The sequence below is a fragment of the Lissotriton helveticus genome, chromosome 3_1, assembly GCF_964261635.1.
Source record: "Lissotriton helveticus chromosome 3_1, aLisHel1.1, whole genome shotgun sequence".
Taxonomy (NCBI): Eukaryota; Metazoa; Chordata; class Amphibia; order Caudata; family Salamandridae; genus Lissotriton; species Lissotriton helveticus.
In genome coordinates, this window is record NC_136061.1 from 123476817 (window position 1) to 123502409 (window position 25593).

The window sequence follows — 25593 nt, forward strand, 5'->3', positions numbered from 1 at the left end:
AAACGGCAGGAATCGAAGTAAAGAGGAGGATGCAAGGAGAGGTACAGAGGGAGTTAGCATAAAAGGAGACACGGCCCGCGGCCGTGAAACTGAAAGTACGGCCGCGGGCCGTGAATAATTAGGGGATGAGCGCACGCTGAGAAGCTGCCTTTGATGTGGTAATGCGAGGCAGGCAGGCAGGCGGCTGGTGGCATTGTGCACGCGCTTTTTAGGGCTTGCGCTTGCGCAATGACCTAAAAAGCACATGCACTTCAAGAAATCGCCAGTGGAATCGTGCTTGGGTAAACGCTGTTTAAGCCCCTATAGAGCTTCGCCAGCTATGCGCATGCGCACAGCAGGCGAGCCCTAAAAACGTTATGAAATTAGGGGAATCAACACGGCTGTCAGTTTAAATAGGGGAACTCAACAGATCTTAGAGGCTCACAGCCATGCCATTGTTTCAGGATATCTCCACATAATACATTTTCATTCATTTATTCTGAATTTAAATCATTTTCAGGTTCAGCAGTTATCTGGGAAAACTAGCAAGGATCCAACCCTCCAGATTATCCGTGGTTCCTTCCAGAGGGTGGAATCCTGCGGGGAAGGCAGAGAGGCCGGTGAATGCAGACCTTCCTGGTCACACAAACTGGGGTCCTGGATAATTCACATCGATCCTGCAAAGTACAATGATTGAAGGCTGCATGTCATGTATATTGCATATTCTGCCACTAGATTTTAACTCCTTGGCCAATCTACTGACTCCAAATGAGGGATACATATCCTTGCACCAGGATCTGCTGGCCAAGAAGGTGCACTCCAAGTTTCCACACCCCAAACTCAAGAGTGACTACTGCCTCCTCGAGTAAGGCAAAGGGAAGTTTAATGGGTAATGGCAACTTATTTTACGTTGAATAGCAAGTGAAGAAATTGATGGCTGGGTTACAGTTGCGCTGGGTACCAGTGATAATAATAAAAAAGAACAAGTAAGGAAGCTCAAAGGATAAGGTTTAGGCCACCAATCTAAACACAACAGGCATGAACCGGTCAATGCCCTAATACACAACACAACATTTATCCTGAGCTAACACAAAAAGTCCACTTTGCAACCAATGAACAAATCACAAATCGCTGTTTGTTTTCTTCTTTTCTTTCTTTTATTTCATGCGTTGATTGTTCATAAAACCTCCTAGCCGACACGTGTTTCGTCTGATATGGTGTTAATCCACAGACTTCTTCAAGGCTAGAACAATGTAATTTTATAGTTTTAAAACCTTTACATATGATTATTTATTTCCAAAACCCCCTAAGTTCCAAGAACTCAGATTCTAAAGAGTCCCATTTTTAGAGAGTTGCAGGTTATCAACATCAAGGAACTGGTGCAATATCACCAGAAGACAACACAAGGTGCTCTAAGAAGAATTTTAGTGAATAGTAACCGCCAACAAAACAGAGTGTGTATTAGCAGTAATAGAGAAGAATCCCACCACCATAAGCTTTATTCTGTGTGCAATTCACACCAACACACTATTGAAAATTCAGTATTTAAAAATCCAGTGAGAAATATGTAAATATAAACTGGTTGCTATGGCTAGAGAGAGATGGCCCCACATCAAAATATCGTGCTCAACCAGAAATGTGAACAAGTCATGGGTACCTTAATCAATTAAGTTCGACCTCTAGTCTCTTGCTCAACACCCCTGCCACACCGTCATTGGGGTTCAATTGTCCTCTTAGCTATCAATAAAAAACCGCAATTTAGAACTGGGGTGGGTAGAGGCGGTGCATATTTGGGGCCCAGGTGGTGCTAAATGGCACTCCCATATTAATTATTATGGAAGGTATATAGACGACCTCATACTTATATGGACTGGAAGTGAGGTTGAACTCTTGGACTTTTTTGCCTACATGAACGATAATGTGTACAACATGACCTTTACCATTGAATACTCCAAAGAGCGAATCAATTTTTTGGACCTAACCCTATATGTAAAAGATAACAAACTGTGTAGTAAGCTTTTTAGAAAATCTACATCTTGCAATGCGGTTCTACACAATGATAGTGCACACCCAAGATCTACAGTCACCTCAATCCCCTATGGAGAACTATATAGGGCCCGACGTTATTGCAGCGAGGATGGCGAATTTCTAGAGTGTGTAACAGATATTGAAGGGAGATTCCTTAGGAGAGGTTACGGACCAGATGTCCTACGTAGAGCAAAGAATAGAGTTCTTAAACTAAATAGACAAGATACCCTGAGTGCCAAATCCAACGATAGCAACAGAAACAAAGATAAGGTGAGATTGATTACCAACTATAATCCCTGGTCATCTAAGGTTTACCAAATACTGAATAAGTACTGGTTCCTACTGAGTTCTGATCAAACCTTAAAGGATTACATTAATTCACGACCCTCTATATCCTATCGTCGTGGTATGACGATCAAAAATATGATTAGTCCCAGTTACCCCAAATTAGCAGAGAAGACTCCAAATTGGTTACACCTACTTGCAAAAGGTTCGTTCCGATGCGGTGACTGCAGTATGTGTAGGATGTCACGGCATGGAACATTACAATTTACATACAACGGATCCAAAATCTATCACATAAAATCACATATTGATTGTAACACCACCTATGTGGTATATGCGATAACTTGTAAATGTGACCGAGTATATATTGGCAGCACCATAAGGAGACTTAAGGACCGCATGGCAGAACACTTTAGGGCATTAAAGAATAAGGATATGAGACATCCCCTGACAGCACATGCTATGGAGTGCGGATCACAGAGTGAACATCTAGCTATGTCGTTTCATGGAATTGAAACAATGCCCCAAGATGTGAGGGGAGGGGATAGGGAGCTCAGACTTAGACAACTCGAGGCCAGATGGATAATGCAGGTTCATGCGGTAGAGAGGGGTCTTAACTTTGATGACGAGCTTCAATTCTTCTTGGGGAACTAACTGATGACACACTCCGGATGGAGGACTCTGAATGCCAATGTATGTACATTATTTGAATAGGACCTATTTGGAATCAATGATCCAAAGAACAGCTATTGTGTCTATATATTATATCTTAGAATGTACATGATCCTTTGACAAGCATGTTACTAATCATGTTTTACAATTCTCATCATGTTGTGATCGGGTAAAACTGTTTTAAGTACACCTATGGAAAATGACACTGTCCTTATATTATGTTGCTAATTTTGGTAAATAATCCAGTGAAATTAATATATAAGGTTGATAACCAAGGCGTCTGAAATATGAATGCGATGTATATTCATGACAGTAATTCGACTTGGTAAAATGTGAGCTCCGAGACAATATTGATTACCATATGCTGGGATCGCATGGAATGCTCTGTTTTTAAATTGTTTAGGTTGATATCCACAGTTTAAACTTTTTTGCTAGGAATGCCATATGTATTTATAACCAATTCTGTGAAAACATGTATTGTCAGGATGTCGACAATGGGAATTAAGGAAGTGACACCTGGTGATGGGAACCTTCGGTGGGTGCCTGTTTTTCTACTTCCTTACACGATGCGCGCATACATATTTACAAACTTCCAGAATTATAGTCGATAAATACTATAATCAGGAGTAGATATGACTAGTAGATATGACTCGTGGCAGGGTTAAGATATTGGCTTGCACACTCAAAGATGGCGCGCACTTCTAGTTGGGAACTACACCGTTTGCGGCTAGCCCCTTTTCTATGTCGGATACCGGATGCGGGTATTTGAAGAAACTCCGACATGGCGCGGGTGCTGAACGCCAGGAACTGCTTCATAGGAGACGAGATATCGTCACAGGTGAGACTTCTCACACATACGGATCCCTCTCGTGGCGGTGTTAACTTGCCGAGTACGAGTTGCGCTTTATTAATGGGTAAGGGTCGTGTAGCGCGTAACCATGGTGATAAGAAACTGTCGTTAGCCTAGTGGGTTAACTCTTACATTTTAATATGCATCAAGTATGGGTCATATAAAGATTGATCCCAGTTCTTAAATGTGTATGTCTCCAATGATAACGGAGATAACTATTTCCTAACCAGCAGGATTCCATCTGCTTTAATCTAACTATAGGAGGAAAATACCCGAATTACACAGTATGGAGAGAGACTGATTTTAAACGCTATCTACGGGCCAAAATAACGTGAAAAATAGAGTGAGTACTCCATACAACCAGATTAAGGTTGGCTTTTATACGTGCATACAGATAGATGGTATCTAAGTTCTAAATTGCGGTTTTTTATTGATAGCTAAGAGGACAATTGAACCCCAATGACGGTGTGGCAGGGGTGTTGAGCAAGAGACTAGAGGTCGAACTTAATTGATTAAGGTACCCATGACTTGTTCACATTTCTGGTTGAGCACGATATTTTGATGTGGGGCTATCTCTCTCTAGCCATAGCAACCAGTTTATATTTACATATTTCTCACTGGATTTTTAAATACTGAATTTTCAATAGTGTGTTGGTGTGAATTGCACACAGAATAAAGCTTATGGTGGTGGGATTCTTCTCTATTACTACTAATACACACTCTGTTTTGTTGGCGGTTACTATTCACTAAAATTCTTCTTAGAGCACCTTGTGTTGTCTTCTGGTGATATTGCACCAGTTCCTTGATGTTGATAACCTGCAACTCTCTAAAAATGGGACTCTTTAGAATCTGAGTTCTTGGAACTTAGGGGGTTTTGGAAATAAATAATCATATGTAAAGGTTTTAAAACTATAAAATTACATTGTTCTAGCCTTGAAGAAGTCCGTGGATTAACACCATATCAGACGAAACACGTGTCGGCTAGGAGGTTTTATGAACAATCAACGCATGAAATAAAAGAAAGAAAAGAAGAAAACAAACAGCGATTTGTGATTTGTTCATTGGTTGCAAAGTGGACTTTTTGTGTTAGCTCAGAATAAATGTTGTATTTTACGTTGAAGGCCGCAGGCCTTTTTAACTACGGAGGGTAAAAGACAGATTGGCCTTCCCTGGGGAAAGCCTTTCAGTCCCACATTATTTCAATCCTTGCTGCTCTCTTGCCCAATAATTGTCTGCTGCATGGGTGTGACGTGTTGCACCAGAGGGGGGGGGGGGGGGGGGGGACTGCAGCTTCCTGACAGGCCCCATGATTTTTGTGTAGTGAACTAGATACTGACCACCATAGTCCGTATGTTATGTTAATTGTACTTGTAAAGCGTGCATCTCACCTGGGACGGTATCCTAGCGCTTATGAGAAGGGGGATTGCTTACCATTCGACTGCGTTCTAAGTGAAGAGCCAAGTTTTCAGTTCCTTCCTGAAGTCGAAGACTGAACTGACAGCCCTACCGTGAAGCGGGAGTCCGCTTCAGGCTTTTGGAGGTAGGTACGAGAAGGCGGAGCCACCAGCTCTGGCTCCTCGGATGCGCATGACACTGGTGAGTAGGTTTACACAGTAGCGGTGTGGAAGCAAAAAATGGAAAGATAAGCTCTGCCCCTGTACCAAAATGTAAGCCGAAGCAGGATCCAGTGGTGAGCCAGATTTGACCAAACTAAATAGTATGGATAGATCTTCTGTACTGATAGGGAGAAGGGTCGAAAGACCCTCGGGACTTACAGGTTGCCAAGGGGAAGTCGTATGTTCTTGAGTCCTGGTCCTATCAGAAAATGTTCGGTGAGTGATTTACCTATTTGAAAGATTTCTCTGGCTGAATTAGAAGCCTTACCCATCTTGGACACACAATAGAAGGCTTGGACATTTCTAATCTTGGAACAGTAGTTTTTTATTGTTTATACTCTCTCTTACTCATTGAGTCATTAGACTTTATATTTTACTTCTCTAAACATTCTTTTATTTTTAGCAACAGTAGGTGTGAATCAAACCATGCAGGCTTCCTGTCCTGTTGTGCACTTTTGTATATTTAAAATGGAATGGTCTGCCCCAAAGGGTTTTTATCCAATCAATACATTTTTGAATTGCAGAGGAGATGCTATCACCTAATTTGGTTCTGGAGTTTCTGAGGATAATTTTCCACTCCTCAGGATTTAATTGAGTCCAGCCATGATAGGTCCTTGTAGTCTGTATTGGCAAGTTACTCATTGTGTGACCTACAGGAATTGGTAACAGATAATGATCTGACTATATAACTGGCACGGGTTTTAGGACATGCAAATTCAGGGAATTACTAAAGGCTGGGTCAGAGAGATGTCCTTTCTCATGGGTGGGACCATCAACTCTTTGTGTCACCTGTAGAGATGCTAGGTCATGTAATAGGTTCCTAACTGCGTGGTTATTAAATCGTCAAAATGGACATTAAAACCTCCCAAAAGGGTAAAGTTAGCTTTATTCACTCCTAAACTGGAATCTGCATCAGGAAGTGCATGAAGAAATTGAGCTGGTAGACCTGGTGGACTGTAAATTAGGGCACCAGAGAAGGTAGGGGTAAGATTTATTGAAAAGGAAATACTTTGTCAGTCAGAGGAGCTTGAGTTCATTTAAATGAGACTCTGTAAATAATGGCAATTCCCTGCTCCCTTATCCATTTGATCATTCCTACAGACGAGATTACCTGAATTACAACTGGAGCTGTGATCCAGTGAGGAATACCACATCAGGTCCTTCTTCCCGGATAAGCGAAAGCAAATTAAGTTTATGCGGTGCCAGGGGTCTACAAATAATAAGAACCAAAGCCATTCTTCCAATTCTTTGGGCAAGATCTTGCACGAGGGGTGGGTACTGCTAGGAGCAAAACACCACGCTTCACACTGAGGTTTATTCGTACTGAGATCAACTGAATGTAAGCAAGGATCCTTTAAACTCACTTGCAGTGCTCACAATTCTTCAGCCGAGTAGGACATCCTGGTATGGTGAAAACAACCACGGTCCCTGGTCACTGGTCGCAGACAGGCGCAGCCTTTGGGGCACCCATTGCGTGCGCAAGTGCCACGACTTTCATTTATGGAGGACTGAGAAAGCAACTAGAGTGCCTACCAAAATAGCATCTCTAGTTTAACAAGGGAAGTGATAAAGTGCCGTGCAAATACAAGGAGCCCCTTTTACACAGTGTAGCCTCCCCCTTCATAAAATCACAACAGTAAAATGCCCCAGTAAAAACACCAAATTCAGCTACCATAGCGCAAATCACATGCTTATTTTACGTGCTTATATTTTTTTTCGCAATCCCTTGAAAACTACAATATGTTATTTCCAAGCCCTCTACGGCCCCTACCTCAATCCTCTCCATCTCTGCCCTTAGTCAAGTGGACAAAGGAAGGACATTTTCTATCATTCTGGAGTCCATTAGCATCCAGGGATAGAAACACCAGTAGCAACCATGAGTACCCATCATGGATATGGTCCAGTACCCACTACCTGCCAAACTCTGAGACTTCAGAAAATGCCTCGGCAGAGTAAGCAACTGAACTGCAATCTTAGGCCGAGGAGCCAAAGGAATTATCTACAGAATGGCAAAGCATGGTCACAACTGCGACAGAATCGAAGGCTCTAAACACCAGTCTCGGTGCACTAGAAAGCAGTGCCTTTTCAGCTAAAGATCAACAACACGTTACGTAAAGATGTGAACTTTAGGGAAAATAACACTGAAGAAGGAACTGACCCATTTTTATTCAAAATAGAATGTTTTAATTGAATGGAATGCGGTATAAACTTTAATCATGATTTTAAGATAGTACACATTAAAACAAAGTATAACACCATCATTTTTGTTTTTTATAAAAGATCCTTAAGAAAAAAAACATTTTATTAAAGAAATGTAATTTTAGTGTACATTAAAACATTTATATCAAAGAGAGCAGCAAAAGAAAGGGACAGGTTAGGATTATTCATATTTAAGCCCACATGGGACAATGAAACAGAAGAACACTTAGAGGAGGAATTTGCGAAAGGAAAGAATTGAAGTGGGGTTACTAAATAAGAGCATCTCTCAATCCCCTTGCACACTGGAAATGTATAGTATTAGGGGAAACTGTGTCAACATATACTTGAAAAACCCTTAAACTCTGGACTTGAAACACAATTAGTAGAATTACATTTAGTTTGAAATTTAAACTTTGGCCCATACCAAATTTCTTCATGAACTCGACTTTGATTTAGCACCTAAAATAGCCGATTGAAATTCGAAAAGTGACTGTGCCTACTTGAGGTCATGGCAAGGTTGAAAGTGCAGCTAAACCGAAACTGTTACAGAAAAGTATCATTAATATATTATAAAAGGATTTCAAACTAAATGTAAAATACACTGATGGCTAGAAACCTTCAGATAATACTTTCTCACTAAACGTTTCAAACTACAAGTATTTCCAGCTAAGTATTTTGAAGTTTTAACCTAGATTCAGAAGGTGCACAGCACTGAATCTAAGTCTGGTCCAACGTACAGGTAACAACCCAGGAATTTGAATCTTCAAACAACTGCAAAGAGTTACTTATTGTTCCACCATCTTCTGAAATCTTAAGTTTTGGAATCCGCCCCCACCCACTGTGCAGGGGCTGGTCATTATGTACTCCAGTGAGAAGTGGTACATAGTGTGTAAAGGTGCAGTGAGTGCAGTTTTTGAGACACAGGTGTTTCAAGTACAATTCACAGACTTTCATGAATTTACATACACACAGTTGACCAGGGTAAAGGCTGTGCAAGGTCATTATGAGAGTTCAGTATGTTGTGGGTGCCACAAAAGTACCAATGGCAGTAATATTGCTGCTGTGTTTGGCATGAACCGTTCATCTTAGTACACCTCCTCCCCCCTCGCACCTCCAATGGCAGCCATCTTTACTTCCTTTTCTTTTTTTCCTCCTGCGTGTATTTCGGGTTGTAAAGCATGGTGTTCAGCAGCAGCAGTGGAATCAGCAAGTATGGGGCGTAAAATGACACAAGAGTCAAGCGCTCATTTTGTGTCACAGGCTTCTGTGAGGACAGAGGTAAATCAGCGAACAAAACATGTGCAATGATGGGCAGGACAGTCGTCGCAACGTGGACGGAGTAAATAATGGCTGGGATGCGGATCCATTTGCACCCACCTATGAAGAATTGAGAGGAAAAAAAAGAAACACAATTACTCATCCTGAATTATGAAAATACTTGTTGTAGCTCTTCATACCAGCAGGGAGACGTCTGAACCACAGTGGTCATCTCCCCCCCCCCCCCCCACTTCAAGCAGAACCTTTTGGACAAGCGCGTGCATATGGACTAATACTTTGAACGGCGCCCTCGGCGCTACTACCAAGGTTGAACTAGTACCATAACTCTAATCAAATCATTCATCCAGAGGACCCAGGTTTAAATGTAAGCACAACCTACTATGGGGCTCAAATGATCCTTTAGTGACATGGTGCAGTTCTATAAACACAAGTTCATATCCATGGTTTGTGTTATTCTTTGTGTGATGGAAAAAAACATTTGCGTGCGTGGCAAGGGAAAATAGGGAACCACAGATATAAAAAACTTCAAATAATAGAAAGCCAATATCCACAGAAAATAATAGATGTGACAGAAATAGAAAAAAATGTGTTCTTTTGGACGTACCAATTTATATCTACTAGTTCAACTACTCAATGCAATATTCAGACTGAGCTAAAAAGAGCCACAGCATTTGCAGCACAGTTGGCTAATAAGAGAAATCATGGTCACCTGTCTTTGCATTCGTGTAGATGCTGATGCAATTTTACATTACCGGCTCCAGACTGAAACATACATGAGATTTGCGGCTTATCGGTAAATTCTATGCCATGGCAGAAGATGGTGGATAGGGTGGAGACATGGATGATACAGAAAAAGTGCAAAACACACCTTCCCTTAAAAAACATGATGGAAACACACATTACAGAACAAACGTTACAGTTAAATAACTTCCTTCCACAGCATAGGTTCTTGTCTATATTGATTTGTAGACTAGGAGACTAAAATCGGTATAATCTATACACAGATTTCAATGTATAGGTTGCAACTTAAACAGACTTTTATCTGCACTAGAAATAAGGCCTTGAGCATATACTTAGCAACTCTCAGCTCCAGGTTACCAGCGAGTAATATCTTTGATGCCATAGAGCCGTCGGCCTGTGTAGTTTCCACACAACCACAGGGGCTACTCTGGGAGGTTACAGTGAGGTTAAGTTCACAGGGCCCTGAGGTAGCATAAACACATCCAATATGGCTCAGCCGTGAAATAATTGAACTTTGCCAATGCTAGATGGCCACATTGACAGTTCAAACATCCATGGTAGCCATCTTTGAATGGGATTGGTAAAAGCAAAAACTAAAATGCATTCAAATGCCAGGGCCGACATCTTGGAATGATCAAAAACCCATTTAGAAAGATGCCAGCTGACAGGGCAGGGAATAGCAAAAAAGTAACAATAAATATATAAACCAGGGGTCTGGAGGCTAGAGGATGCTGGGTGGTGGGGTAATGAAGCGTGGGGAAAAGGGAGAGAAAATAGTCCATCCTTTCCACTGCAAGCAAGGTCTGTCTTCAGCAATGGAAGGATACAACATTTTCACACAAAAGACAAACTGAAATACTCCTGGGAGGGAGAAACACCAGAATAGTGAGCTATTGAAGCAGGGAAAGGGAAGTGCGACATACAACAAAGCTATTTAATCAGGAGCAAGGTGTTGACCCAGAGTCAACTCTAAGTACATGTGATGTACTTAAAATAGTAGGTCTACCTACAGATTTTTGATATGCAATACAGCATAGGGCTATAATCTGTCACACTTTGGTGCCGGTCTTGTCTTTCTCCATTTCTCTTGGTGTATTGAATTTGTCCTCTTCGCTTTAGACAGGAGCGGTTAAGTTACACATTGGACCAAGCCAATGAAAACCTGTTTGAAATAAATGTGAAACGCATAGGAAGACAGTGAATTTAGATCACTCAGATGTGAAAGACTTTGGGTGAAGAACAATTGATCACACCCTGCAGGTATTCTTTTGGTCCTATATTGCTCTTATTTTAATCACAGATTTGGTGTTTCTGTGGTCTACAGTGCGTGGATTCAAACAGAGGCTCCTACGTTACTCAGTAGTGTTTGTAAGAGTAGGATCTACCAACTATGATCTTACAAGTGCTGCAGAGCTTGGGATTGCGGACAATGACACCGTTCCTGGGGCTCAATAATGCAATATCAAGTGCTGCGTTGGGAGCGCCGTGAGTGCGAGTGTTCGTTTAAGTGGCAAGTGCTGCGTTGGGAGCGCCGTGAGTGCGAGTGTTCGTTTAAGCTGAGAGACTGTTGCTGTTTGCTGCCGAGGTCTGAGGGCACTTCTGGATCCCTATTTTCTACATACAACTTGCGGAACCCGCTTCGCGGGTCCCGCTGCGCTCCAGTGTGACCAGGGAGCAGGATTGTGAAGGCGTGGACCGGACCAGGGCTGCGAGCGCGCGGAGCAGGACTTCAAGGACCAGAAGCCTCTGCACACCGCGCCCGCCCAGCAACACCTGCCCGCTCTCCCTGTCCACCACGCCCCGCCTGCATTTCTACTTAAGGGCAGAGTAAAGAAGCCGCCGTGGGACGCTTTTCACCAGGGACTGTTGCTGTTTGCTGCCGAGGTCTGAGGGCACTTCTGGATCCCTATTTTCTACATACAACTTGCGGAACCCGCTTCGCGGGTCCCGCTGCGCTCCAGTGTGACCAGGGAGCAGGATTGTGAAGGCGTGGACCGGACCAGGGCTGCGAGCGCGCGGAGCAGGACTTCAAGGACCAGAAGCCTCTGCACACCGCGCCCGCCCACCAACACCTGGCCGCTCTCCCTGTCCACCACGCCCCGCCTGCATTTCTACTTAAGGGCAGAGTAAAGAAGTCGCCGTGGGACGCTTTTCACCAGGGACTGTTGCTGTTTGCTGCCGAGGTCTGAGGGCACTTCTGGATCCCTATTTTCTACATACAACTTGCGGAACCCGCTTCGCGGGTCCCGCTGCGCTCCAGTGTGACCAGGGAGCAGGATTGTGAAGGCGTGGACCGTACCAGGGCTGCGAGCGCGCGGAGCAGGACTTCAAGGACCAGAAGCCTCTGCACACCGCGCCCGTCCACCACGCCCCGCCTGCATTTCTACTTAAGGGCAGAGTAAAGAAGCCGCTGTGGGACGCTTTTCACCAGGGACTGTTGCTGTTTGCTGCCGAGGTCTTAGGGCACTTCTGGATCCCTATTTTCTACATACAACTTGCGGAACCCGCTTCGCGGGTCCCGCTGCGCTCCAGTGTGACCAGGGAGCAGGATTGTGAAGGCGTGGACCGGACCAGGGCTGCGAGCGCGCGGAGCAGGACTTCAAGGACCAGAAGCCTCTGCACACCGCGCCCGCCCAGCAACACCTGCCCGCTCTCCCTGTCCACCACGCCCCGCCTGCATTTCTACTTAAGGGCAGAGTAAAGAAGCCGCCGTGGGACGCTTTTCACCAGGGACTGTTGCTGTTTGCTGCCGAGGTCTGAGGGCACTTCTGGATCCCTATTTTCTACATACAACTTGCGGAACCCGCTTCGCGGGTCCCGCTGCGCTCCAGTGTGACCAGGGAGCAGGATTGTGAAGGCGTGGACCGGACCAGGGCTGCGAGCGCGCGGAGCAGGACTTCAAGGACCAGAAGCCTCTGCACACCGCGCCCGCCCACCAACACCTGGCCGCTCTCCCTGTCCACCACGCCCCGCCTGCATTTCTACTTAAGGGCAGAGTAAAGAAGTCGCCGTGGGACGCTTTTCACCAGGGACTGTTGCTGTTTGCTGCCGAGGTCTGAGGGCACTTCTGGATCCCTATTTTCTACATACAACTTGCGGAACCCGCTTCGCGGGTCCCGCTGCGCTCCAGTGTGACCAGGGAGCAGGATTGTGAAGGCGTGGACCGTACCAGGGCTGCGAGCGCGCGGAGCAGGACTTCAAGGACCAGAAGCCTCTGCACACCGCGCCCGTCCACCACGCCCCGCCTGCATTTCTACTTAAGGGCAGAGTAAAGAAGCCGCTGTGGGACGCTTTTCACCAGGGACTGTTGCTGTTTGCTGCCGAGGTCTTAGGGCACTTCTGGATCCCTATTTTCTACATACAACTTGCGGAACCCGCTTCGCGGGTCCCGCTGCGCTCCAGTGTGACCAGGGAGCAGGATTGTGAAGGCGTGGACCGGACCAGGGCTGCGAGCGCGCGGAGCAGGACTTCAAGGACCAGAAGCCTCTGCACACCGCGCCCGCCCAGCAACACCTGGCCGCTCTCCCTGTCCACCACGCCCCGCCTGCATTTCTACTTAAGGGCAGAGTAAAGAAGCCGCCGTGGGACGCTTTTCACCAGGGACTGTTGCTGTTTGCTGCCGAGGTCTGAGGGCACTTCTGGATCCCTATTTTCTACATACAACTTGCGGAACCTGCTTCGCGGGTCCCGCTGCGCTCCAGTGTGACCAGGGAGCAGGATTGTGAAGGCGTGGACCGGACCAGGGCTGCGAGCGTGCGGAGCAGGACTTCAAGGACCAGAAGCCTCTGCACACCGCGCCCGCCCACCAACACCTGGCCGCTCTCCCTGTCCACCACGCCCCGCCTGCATTTCTACTTAAGGGCAGAGTAAAGAAGCCGCCGTGGGACGCTTTTCACCAGGGACTGTTGCTGTTTGCTGCCGAGGTCTGAGGGCACTTCTGGATCCCTATTTTCTACATACAACTTGCGGAACCCGCTTCGCGGGTCCCGCTGCGCTTCAGTGTGACCAGGGAGCAGGATTGTGAAGGCGTGGACCGTACCAGGGCTGCGAGCGCGCGGAGCAGGACTTCAAGGACCAGAAGCCTCTGCACACCGCGCCCGCCCACCAACACCTGGCCGCTCTCCCTGTCCACCACGCCCCGCCTGCATTTCTACTTAAGGGCAGAGTAAAGAAGCCGCCGTGGGACGCTTTTCACCAGGGACTGTTGCTGTTTGCTGCCGAGGTCTGAGGGCACTTCTGGATCCCTATTTTCTACATACAACTTGCGGAACCCGCTTCGCGGGTCCCGCTGCGCTCCAGTGTGACCAGGGAGCAGGATTGTGAAGGCGTGGACCGGACCAGGGCTGCGAGCGCGCGGAGCAGGACTTCAAGGACCAGAAGCCTCTGCACACCGCGCCCGCCCACCAACACCTGGCCGCTCTCCCTGTCCACCACGCCCCGCCTGCATTTCTACTTAAGGGCAGAGTAAAGAAGCCGCCGTGGGACGCTTTTCACCAGGGACTGTTGCTGTTTGCTGCCGAGGTCTGAGGGCACTTCTGGATCCCTATTTTCTACATACAACTTGCGGAACCCGCTTCGCGGGTCCCGCTGCGCTCCAGTGTGACCAGGGAGCAGGATTGTGAAGGCGTGGACCGGACCAGGGCTGCGAGCGCGCGGAGCAGGACTTCAAGGACCAGAAGCCTCTGCACACCGCGCCCGCCCACCAACACCTGGCCGCTCTCCCTGTCCACCACGCCCCGCCTGCAAACCTACGGCCTATTTACATAAGGGAAGGCCAGTACCCGCTAGCGGGAGCGTGCGGGAGCGTCCCGGGAGAAGCCCGGGACAAGGTCGGGACCGTCTGTGGCCGTCCGGGGCCGCAGGAGGCCGGGCTGGGCCACCCTCCTAACGTTTTCTCCCTATTTGTAAGCTTATTATTTTTTCCCGTGTCTTGTATTTTTAAAAATGACTTTAAGGTCAGGCAAAGAAAGGCAAGTTCAGGTCTCCACCTCCAATGGTACTTTTACTGGGACTATTGATCAATTTTTTAAACGTTCTACTGCTATATTGGAGAAAGAGATCGCCTTAGCTGAAAAACGCCTCTCGCTTGACATTATCACAGGCAAGCGCTCTTCCCTTGGCAAAATTAATGAGGCTGTTTCCCCTGTCCCACTCTCCTTGTTGACCACAGATAGCCATGATGTTAATGCAGAGTCAGAGTTGGCATCAGTTCCCGAGATTTACACTGCGGAGCTAGTGGGGACAAACCAAGACAGTGCATATAATACTGTACACGATAACTTGCCAATTGGTGGGATTATTCATCTAGACCAGTCTAGTGAGAAATCTGGTCTTTCAGACTCGCCTAATCTTAATATTAGTACTGAACAAATGGATTCCCTTTCCCATTCACAATACACACCTACTCATAATCCTGGGAAACGCAAAAGGATAGCAACACCGGAAACAGAGGAACAAACCGAGGGTCTGGGAAACCCTTTTTTATCCCCCTCACAGCTATTTAACACTAATGCGGTTGTTCAATCAGAGGAACATAACGCCACACTTAGCACTTCAGAAGGAATATTTTTGGCTAAGATAGAGTTGCTAATCAAATCACTACTTTTACCGCTATTCGAAAGGACAAGATTATTAAACACTAAAATGGATTCCTTAGATAAGCTGGTGAAAGACAATATAGCGACTTCCAATAAAATCCTTGCCAGCTTAGCACCCAAAAGATTGACCCCCTCTATCCCAACCATCCCAAAGCCTACTACCATGGTAAACAAGGTAGGGGGTAATAACTCTAAAGCGGGACCCCCTATCTCAAAGATCCCGGAGCAAAATACTGTCTCTGCTCCCAAGAAAGCAACTATCACGGAGAGTTCCTCAAGGCCTAAACCTATAAAAAATCCCCAGACTCAGAAAAACCCCACTTCCATTAAGGGTCATGATCTTAGCTATCAGCCCAACACCAAACCTATCCCTAAGAAACAATGTGTGAACCTCCCCTCGGAGTCAGTGCCTTATACCATCATTTTAACTGGCGTGGCTCCCCTTAGCGATAGTAAGAGGGAATCACACAAGGATCTTTATAATAAGGTCATATTTTGGCTTAACAAACATCGCCCGCTCCCTCCCAATCTAAATCCTGAAATCCTTAATGTAAGGAGGGTGGACTGGGTAGGCTTTGGTAAGAAAGATCTTGAGGGGGATTGCGTGGTAATTAGCTTTAGAGAACCATGGGTGGCTGAACTTATTAGTAGGGAACCAAGATTCGGAAGAGTTGGGGACGTGCAAACGCTATCGTTGCATTATTTTTATCCAGCTTTATATGTCAATAGACCCCAAACCCCGCTTCATCATTCTAGAAGGGACAGGCCTAGAGGAAGATTTCATTTTGATACCCCGATCTACCCAATGTTTTTTCCCCACCTTGCGAACCGGTTTGCCCCGCTATCCGGTCTGGAAGGTGTGGATTGACTTGACAAAGAACCCTTAGCCACTGGGCTGTCTGGAGCTGTAGTGATCTACTCCCCAGACAAGCTTAGAGCCCCTAGGGAAGAGACTGTTTCATGGTCTAGTGAATCAACACACGGGGTGTTAGCAAGGGAAACACACTTAAATTGTACACCTAGACCTTTGATCCCTGAAGAGACTGTGAAATCAACTGTTAACATGGAAGAGAAATCAACTCACACCCTCACAGTATTGTCGTGGAATATAGCGGGTTTAAAGGGGAAAATGTCAGAGGATGATTGGGGTTCCTTTATGGATTTACATGATGTAATTATTTTACAGGAAAGCTGGTCAACTGACGCTATTTACCGGGTTGGCTATCTTAATTACTATAAACCTGCCTGTAAAGGTCCGAAAGGACGTCCTTCGGGAGGTCTGGTTATTTGGATAAGACAATCCTTAGCCTTTACAATAACAGACTTTCCCACCTTAAGCAATGACATTTTAGCCTTGAAACTATCTGGTAAAAACAATCAGGACTTTTTCCTGATTAATATTTACGCAAGAGGGCAACCAGGTGGGAAGCCCGCAAAAGCGGCAGATGAACTAGATTCCCTATTGAACAACATTAGCAGAGACAAATGTGTTATGGTGGCAGGAGATTTCAATTGTTCTTTTGAACCGTTTCCCAACCTTGAAAATGGGGGTTATGGGGATATTGATCAGATTTGGAATATTCCCCACTTATCTATCCCTCCAGTTAAAAAAGTCACTGAGGCTGTTATGCAGTGGTTAGGTCTTTGCCTTGAATGGGATTTGCGTGCAGCGAATGGTAGGACCAAATCAGATTCGATGGGAAAGGTCACATTTGACAATTCCCAGCACTCGAGCCGCATCGACTACTTTTTGATAAGATTAGAGTACTGGAATATATTGGAGGATATGGAAGTAGTCACGAGACCAGAAAGTGATCATAATCCTCTGGTAATAAAATTACTAATGCAAGAGGGTTTTCTTATGGATTCTGCAACCAATATCGTTACAGCAGATGCTGGTCTTACGAATGATTGCAGAAGGGTAAGATGGGCTAGGCTTTTAGACAACCCTACTATTATTAATAAGGTTGCTACCGAGGTCTCAGCTGTTACAAACTTGATAGCACCCATATTGGATGAAGGAATCTCACTTGATCAAATTGGGGCGATTCATGAGTCTCTTTTTAATAAAATCAAATCTTTTTTTATTGAACCTGTTAAAGGATGGAAAAATGGCCCAGCACAAACTAAGACCAAATGGTATGACAAAACTTGTCGCAGTGCCCATAGCTTCCTGTTAACTGCTATCAAATCCAAATCAACTGTGGAAATAAGGTTAGCAAGGGTTAATTACAGGAAAGTACTAACAGAGGCAAAAACTAAATGGGATGAACAGCGTTGGTTAGACTTATACCAGGCAAGTACCTCATCTAACCAACAAAAATTCTGGGAGGTTGTAAAATGGGGAGGAACAGGTGATCTGCATGTACCAGTTAATTATGTCCCAGTTGAGCAATGGGTCAAGCATTATGAGGCGCAGTTCAGTGACACGGAACGGATCTCCCTTATTATTAGGGAAGATGCCAGTGTACAGTCTGCTGTGCCCTCTCTTGATCACATTGTCTTTACTGAAACGGAAGCTATTTCTGCTCTTAAACAAGTGCAGAATGGTAAAGCCCCAGGCATGGACTGTATCCCTGCGGACCTCTTTAAGTATGACCAAGCGCATTGGGTCCCGTACATAACAATTTTAGCGAATGCGATAGCCAGAGGGACTAAGATCCCCAACTCGTGGAAAGGGGCTGAGATCTTGCCCGTGTATAAAAAAGGGGACAGAACTGATGCGGGAAACTACCGACCCATCAGTCTTATTGATGCCTTACAAAAGGTAATAGCTAGAATGTTGCTAGGGAAAATCCACTCATGGATGACAGAAGCTGATATTCTGTCTCCACTGCAGGCGGGTTTTAGGGCATATATAAGCACAGTTGATCAGACATTAAGATTCGTCATGATCTTTTGGAAAACTGTGTTCCTGAGAGGTGGCACGATATTCGCTGCATTTGTGGATCTCAAATCAGCGTTTGATTTGGTCCCTAGAGGGAAGATGTGGGCAGCCCTGAGGAGGATGGGTGTTCCAACTGCACTCCTAGATCTTACCATCAGGATGCATGAGGGGAATTTCGCTAGAGTTAGATGGGGTCGGCAGGGCCAGGTCACAGATTCCTTTCCCGTGACCCGTGGAGTGAGACAGGGCTGTGTCCTGGCCCCCACCCTATTCATACTCTTCATTAACCAAGTGGTTAAGTTCCTCTCAGATACCCCCACTGATGCTCCTTCACTGGGTGGGACTAAATTTCCCCTTTTAATATTCGCAGATGATACTCTTATACTGGCTAAAACACAGAAGGGCTTACAGGTAGCTATAAACAAATTCGTAGACTTCTGTAATGAGAATGATCTAGAAATTAACATCAATAAAACTAAGTTCATGGTCCTGACAAAAAGTAAACCACTGCGGGGCCATGTATCAATGAATGGGTCTAGTCTGGAGCAGGTTGAAGCAATGACATATCTTGGTGTCACAATAGATTATAGGTTAAGATGGAAAGAGCAAATCGCGGCGCTTAGTTTGAAATTCGCTCGCCTGTCCGGTTGTCTAGTGAAAGAGCAGCGGTGTTCTTTGACCAAAAGAGTATTGCCCGCTCTTAAAATTTATAGTGCTAAAATTAGCTCAGCCATATTATACGGGGCTGATATTTGGGGTTGTGTGGACTTGGCTGTCCTAGATCGGATTCAAAACAAATTCTTTCGAAATCTAGTCAGTCTCCCTCCCTCAGCACCAGTCCTACCACTCTTGATGGATATGGGCTTTTACTCCATCAAACATCAAGCCCTTTATAGGATGGTGGCGTTATGGAGACGCATATGGTCCACCCCGGAACTTTCCATGTTTGCGCAAGAACTACAGGATGTGAAAACGCAACAGGGGGCAGGTGACATACCATGGTTTAAGCAAATTAGGAACACTCTGATTGAAATGGGTCTTCCCTTACTTTGGTCGGAGCCGGGCTCTCATACCTTTCCCACAAAGAAAGATTTTAAACTTCTCTTTTGGTCTACGGTAAAAAAAGAACACGTCGCTCTTTCGGAGAAACCGAACTTGACAGGCCAGTTCTTGCTCCACAAAGCAGTCCCCCATACAGAGACCTATTGGGATGTTATCCTTAAAACATTAGATAGGAAACTATACCACCAGTTTCGCGTAGGTACACTGCCACTAAGGGTTTTCACTAGTGGCTGGCAGAAGTCGGAGTCATCCAACTGTCCCTTTTGTACCGATTGCAAAGAAACATTAGGTCATTTTCTATTTGTATGTACTGCTTATCGTGAACCACGATACAAATGGCTACAACCGATATGTACTAGACTAAACACCCGAGTGAGTAGTAATGCATTGCATATTTTGAGAACTAATACTGCTGAATGGTTAGCCATCGGAATGGCCAAATTCCTTGGGTGGGCCTGGTTAATAAGGGCTAAGTCAGTCCGTAGCTCCATGACTAGAAAAACCTAAATAGTATGTTAGACTAGAATAACCTAAATAGCTTGTTAGCCCATTATATTATGATCTGACGAGCATCGATGATCTGCTTTTTGCTTTTTCTTATATAAATATATATTCTAATGTTTTAAATTTTCCTTTGACGTCTTTATACGTATGTTCAATTTGAGATTTTTAACTATTTCTTGTTAGTCTTTGGTTCAGTCTGTTTATAAATATTTATGACTCTGTTTAACTAATTACATTTTATTTTATGTATTTTTGTTCACATGTTTGTCTTTTATGAAGAATAATTCGAAATAAAGACGTTAAAAAACTGAAACTGAAACTGCAATATCAATCTCTTACGTACTCAGTTTGGGCTTTGGAACAAGCGCTGCCCTGATGCACTGAAGCGCTGCCCTGGTGCACTGAAGATTCAAAATGGAAAGGCTGTGAACCATTTGTCAGTAGGCCTTTAGACCCCCTTCTACTGTGTCATTTCTCTGACAGTGTATTTGTTCGAATAGTGTGCTGGATTTGATTTGAGAGCTAGCAGGACCTGACATTCAACATTAAAAACCAGAAAAGAAAAGAAACACAACCATAAAGACAATGAGAACAGCCACGATTTTGAGTGCTTCCGAAAGAGAACAAGATTGGACTGACTTTAAAGACCCATGGGCAATCTGTTCCAAAGTTGGCAGGTGCAGCAGACAAAACTACGGCCGCCCCACAAAGCCTTCTTAATAGTTTCACGAATGACTGAACCTGAAGCAGCAGATCACAGCAGTCCTTTTGGAAAGTACCACCTGATTTAACTTTTAAGATACTCTGCTCCAGTTCCACGCAAAGCTTTACGTACCAAACATAATGCCCTAAAGGCAACTCTTATCCTGACTGGAAGCAATTGAAGCTGAGCCAAGGCACCAGAGATAGACTTGAACTTTGGTATTTTCTTTCGAAGGCGGCTAGTTGCATTCTGCAGCATCAGAAGCGGATTTAATGACACCTGTTTAATGTCCAAATAAAGGGCATTACAGTAATCAAGCCTAGATAAAACTAGAGCAAAGACCACTGACTTCTGCAATTCAAAAGGAATAAAGGGCAATACCGTCTTCAACATTCTCAACATGAAAAAGTATCACCGGGTCAGTTTACTGATCTGGACCGCAAACGAAAGATCGGCATCAAAAACTATCCAAGGTTCCTTACTTTAGAAGCTGGTAAAAGAGGAGTGCGGAGGGCCTGCGGTCACCAAGTATGATACCAGAAAGAGGTATCTTTCCCGAAAAGGAGAACCTCAGTTTTTTCTGAATTTAACTTTAGGCAATTGCCACTCATCCAACTGACGATAGCACCCACACCGATATCGACACAACAACTTGGGTGTCGTCTGCATAGGCTACTGTGGCAAATCCAAAAAAGGGAATCAACTTGGCTAGAGGAGCCACGTAGATATTAAAAAGCATAGGGCTAAGTGATGACCCCCGGGAGACCCCACACAGTAGAGAGAAGATTTTTTAATTAAACTCCCCAAGGGTCACTGACTGCTCCCTATTTGTTAAAAATTAAGAAATAAGATCACGACAGAGCCGGCGATACCAATTGTTGCCGGACACTGGAGAAGGACCACATGGCTTACTGTGTCAAAGGCTGTGGATAGACCCAAAAGGATCACCGCGTGCTTTCCACCCTTGCCCATGATAAGTCTGATCTCTTTAGAAACCACAACCAGAGCAGCCTCTGCACTGTGGCTTGACCTAAAGCCAAACATTAACTCGTTCAAAAATTCATTTTTCTCCAAATATTCTTAGAATATTTTGTAAAGACGTTTTTCAAAAACATTTACTGGATATGGTAACCATGACATAGGTCGGCAGTTTTTCTCTACCATAGGATCAAGAGAAGACTTTTTCAGCAGAGGAAGAAGGGAGGCTTTTTTTTCATTCCCTAGGAAAAACACCCGCCTTGGTGATAGAGTTAAAAGAGATAGTAAGAACTGGAGCTATCTTTTCAGCCATGTCATGCTTCCTGACCTGGTGTGACCAATTAACTCAACCACTTAGTCTGTTGTCAGAACGGGAAACTACTGAAGCTCAGCATTATTAGAGGTCCAAGAAAAAATCATTTATTTGATGCGGATCGGGTAAAATCAAATTCGCTGTAGACTTTCTCAACTTTGTTTTTGGAGAATTCCGCCAGCATGTCTCAGAAAATCTGGCTAGGGGGGGAAACCATTCAAGGGATTAGGGCTAACAAGTGCCTGAAAGGAAACAGCCTTTACAATGCTGGGTGAGCCACGCGTGCTGTTTCCCCGCAGGCTGTATCACACTTTCCTTAACCACGAATGTGCCTTAAGAACGTAGATGACTAAGGGTGGGGGGAAAAGGGACAATTTATAGGGCAGGGAGCAGGGTCGGGTTAGTTTAGGGATTCAGAGGATAGTTTTTAGGGCTCAGGGCAGGGGGGCTGGGGTCGGGTTAGATTTTGGGGCATGGACTTCATTTTTAGGGCTCAGGACAGGGGGAGAAAGGACAGTTTACAGGGCAGGTTCGGGTAGATTAGGGATTATGGGGACAGTTTTAGGCCTCAGGGTGGGTGAGGGGCTGGGTCGGGGTACTTCATGGCGGCAGGGAACAGTTTTTTAGGGTTTAGGGCGGGGGGCCTGGGGTCAGGCTAGTTTACAGGGCAGGGTCAGGGTAGTTTAGGGATGTAGGGGGTAGTTTTTGGGATGTGGGTTTTCTTTTTTGGGGGGTAGGGCTATGGGAAAAGGGACAGGTTACAGGGCAGGGGTATAATCTTTAGCTCGCATGCCCCCTTACCCATCATGTCTTTACCATGAATTCGCAAGGTAAAGGCATGAGTGGTAAGGTAAGCGTGCTTAAGACGCAGTCGTGGTAGAGACCGTGTGGTACAAGCATGCGTTGTTCAGGCATGTAAATGTAAATTGATACTTGTATAGTGCACTACTCACCCGCAAGGGTCTCAAGGCGCTTGTACGAATACCGCTGTGGAACCCATCCTGGCTTTCCCTGTGATGTGTCCACTCCTGGGCACCCCCAAGGTGGAGGCCAGGCATCCTTAGCGTTGTGGGGGCCGTTGTGGAGATTAAGCAAGCTATTGCCTAGAGTTGCAGAGTGGGACTCCATGATAGGAATAGGCACCGAGGCGAGAATGATCAGGTCCGTGGAATTTTTTAGCCCAAGACCCGCCGAGGCGGGGAATTGAACCCTGGACGAGTTTTAAAGAGCTCCTTCGAAGAGTTTGCGGACAAGTTAATTTTTTTTCCATTATAAAACTTGCCTTACTCATAGATAATAAGGTTTTTGTACTCCAGGATTGGTTCACTGTATATACCTTTTTCAATTTCACTATAATCCGTTATCCAGGCTCTCTCTTGCCTGCTGCATTTTTGTTTTATGGCCCTTAATTTAGGAGAAAGCCATGGAGCAGTTGGACTTTTTCTATATGTTTTTAGAACGTAATGGTACCAATTTAGAAACTGCCTAATTAATCCACTCAGTATAACTTGCTGCAGCTTCATTTGGGAAAGTATCAGTAGCCTGGCTTCAAGGCTTTCAGCTAAGTCTTTGTTATTAATCGGGCCCGGCTCTTTTTGTCTCTCCTTACAGAGTTTACTACTTTTTTCAAAGTCAATGAAGCAAAACTGAAGGGTGTTGCTTTAAGGCCAGAACAGATGATAGGTAGTAATGCTTCCATTTTAAGATTACAATATTGGAAAATATACCATCTAAAATATGGCCTTTTTTATGTATAGCCGTCTTGACTTACTGGTTCAAATTAGACCAGCTCAAATTCTCAATTAAATATGCGGAGATCTTCTGAATGAAAATTAAAATCCCCTAATAGTATAATTAGGGTATTGGATACTTATCTAGATAAAATTGCTTAACGCACATGAAAACTTAGCGTTGGGGCCAGGAGGCCTATATACCAAAAGGCCGTAAACATGCCCTTCTCTGTTAATTTGCATTTAAAAGAAAGGGCCTCACTATCCGCTAGGTTAGCAGGTTCACACAGTAATTCTATCAGATTGTGGTAAGCTATCGCTATTCTGCCTCTTGAGCCCGCCTGGTCAAATATTCCACTGCCTCTTGTGCCCGCCTGGTCCAATATTCCACTGCCTATTGTGCCTGCCTGGTCCAATATTCCACTGCCTCTTGAGCCTGCCTGGTCCAATATTCCACTGCCTCTTGAGCCCACCAGGTCCAATATTCCACTGCCTCTTGTGCACGCCTGGTCCAATATTCCACTGCCTATTGTGCCTGCCTGGTCCAATATTCCACTGCCTCGTGAGCCTGCCTGGTCCAATATTCCACTGCCTCTTGAGCCCACCAGGTCCAATATTCCACTGCCTCTTTTGACTGACTGGACCTTTATTCCACTGCCTCTTTTCTTTACTGGTCCAATATTCCACTTCCTGTTTGGCCTGCCTGGTCCAATATTCAACTGACTCTTTTGCCCGCCTGGTTCAATATTCCCCGACCTCTTTTGCCCGCCTGGTCCAATATTCCACTGTCTCTTGTGCCTGCCTGTTCCAATATTTTACTGCCTCTTGAGCCCGCCTGGTCCAATATTCCACTACCTCTTGAGTCCGCCTAGTCCAATATTCCACTGCCTCTTGAGCCCGCCAGAACCAATATGCCACTGCCTCTTGAGCCTGCCTGGTCCAATATTCCACTGCCTCTTTTGTCTGCCTGGTCCAATATTTCACTGCCTCCGGAGCCCGCCTGGTCAAATATTCCACTGCCTCTTGAGCCCGCCAGGTCCAATATTCCACTGCCTCTTGAGCCCACCAAGTCCAATATTCCAATACCACTTTTGCCCACCAAGTCCAATATTCCACTACCGCTTTTGCCCATCAAGTCTAATATTCCACTGCCGCTTTTGCCCACCAAGTCCAATATTTCACTGCCCCGCCAGGTCCAATATTCCACTGCCCACCTGAAGAATTTGCTTGTAGTAGTGCTTCCCTGGTCTTCTGTGAGGGCAAACGACGAGGGGTCCTGGCGCATGTGGGCACCGCGCGCCCGCATCAAGTGTTTGTGCAGCGTGTTTCTGAAAGTGCTCACACATGTAGGACCAACACCGCTATAAAGTGTTCAACGCACACTTTTTTAGTGACCGCTTTGAGGTGCTCCTCTTTAGGGTTTTCCATTGATAAAATACATATAGTGCATCGATTTAAAAAATAGCTCAAGTCTTTACTTTTACCCACCAAGTCCTTCCAAGAAAGAATTACTGAAAAAACGAAAAATAAATTCGAAGCACGTGCACAACAGACGATACAGATGCTGGAAAAAAATCTGAAATCTTAATAGGAAAGAAAGGACTGAAAGATCATTTGAAATCTTAGTAATGCCAGAGTAAATGCGAGGACGTCGCTATTGCAATTTGCAGAAGAGGCGATAAAAGCTTAAAGCACTACCCCTCCTTCCACTAACCCTGAAGCTGAAATTTTAACACCCTTAGGTTGTTGGTTGGCCACGCTCAAGGCTTAGCTACAAAAGGAAGAAGTGCTGGTGGGGTTAGAAGTAACAACACATTGCAAAATAATTGAGATATAATAAACTTTAAGTCCAGGCAAAAGCTTTTCGAGTTTGATAGGCTCATTATTTGTGTTAAGTACGGTAATCCTCCCCCATATGGGGTTAGATACTATATGAAACTTAATTACAGGGGTAATAAAACAAAGTGTACGGTGGTAGAATGATGCTCTGGAAACATTTATTAAACAGAAATTAACTTCTACACAAGAAATGTAGCAGCGGACCTTACGGTGCCGCACCTAAAACCCAGTTCCAATAAGTTTTTTGTAAGTTTGTGTGCAGCCACCCTCGACGTCAGCTGCTAATTGACGTCGCTGTGTTATCCAGATCACAGGTACTTTGTTAGGCTTGC

General features: G+C 45.1%; 1 protein-coding gene across 1 annotated transcript in view; it reads right to left on the reverse strand.

Moving 5' to 3' along the window:
- Positions 1 to 7591: 7591 nt before the first annotated feature.
- TMEM97 (transmembrane protein 97) overlaps positions 7592 to 25593 on the reverse strand; it is a 94337-nt gene continuing 76335 nt past the window's right edge. The window contains exon 3 of the mRNA XM_078679348.1: positions 7592 to 9006. Coding sequence (XP_078535474.1) covers positions 8759 to 9006 — 248 coding nt within the window. The 3' untranslated portion in view covers positions 7592 to 8758. The remainder of the gene's footprint in view (positions 9007 to 25593) is intronic.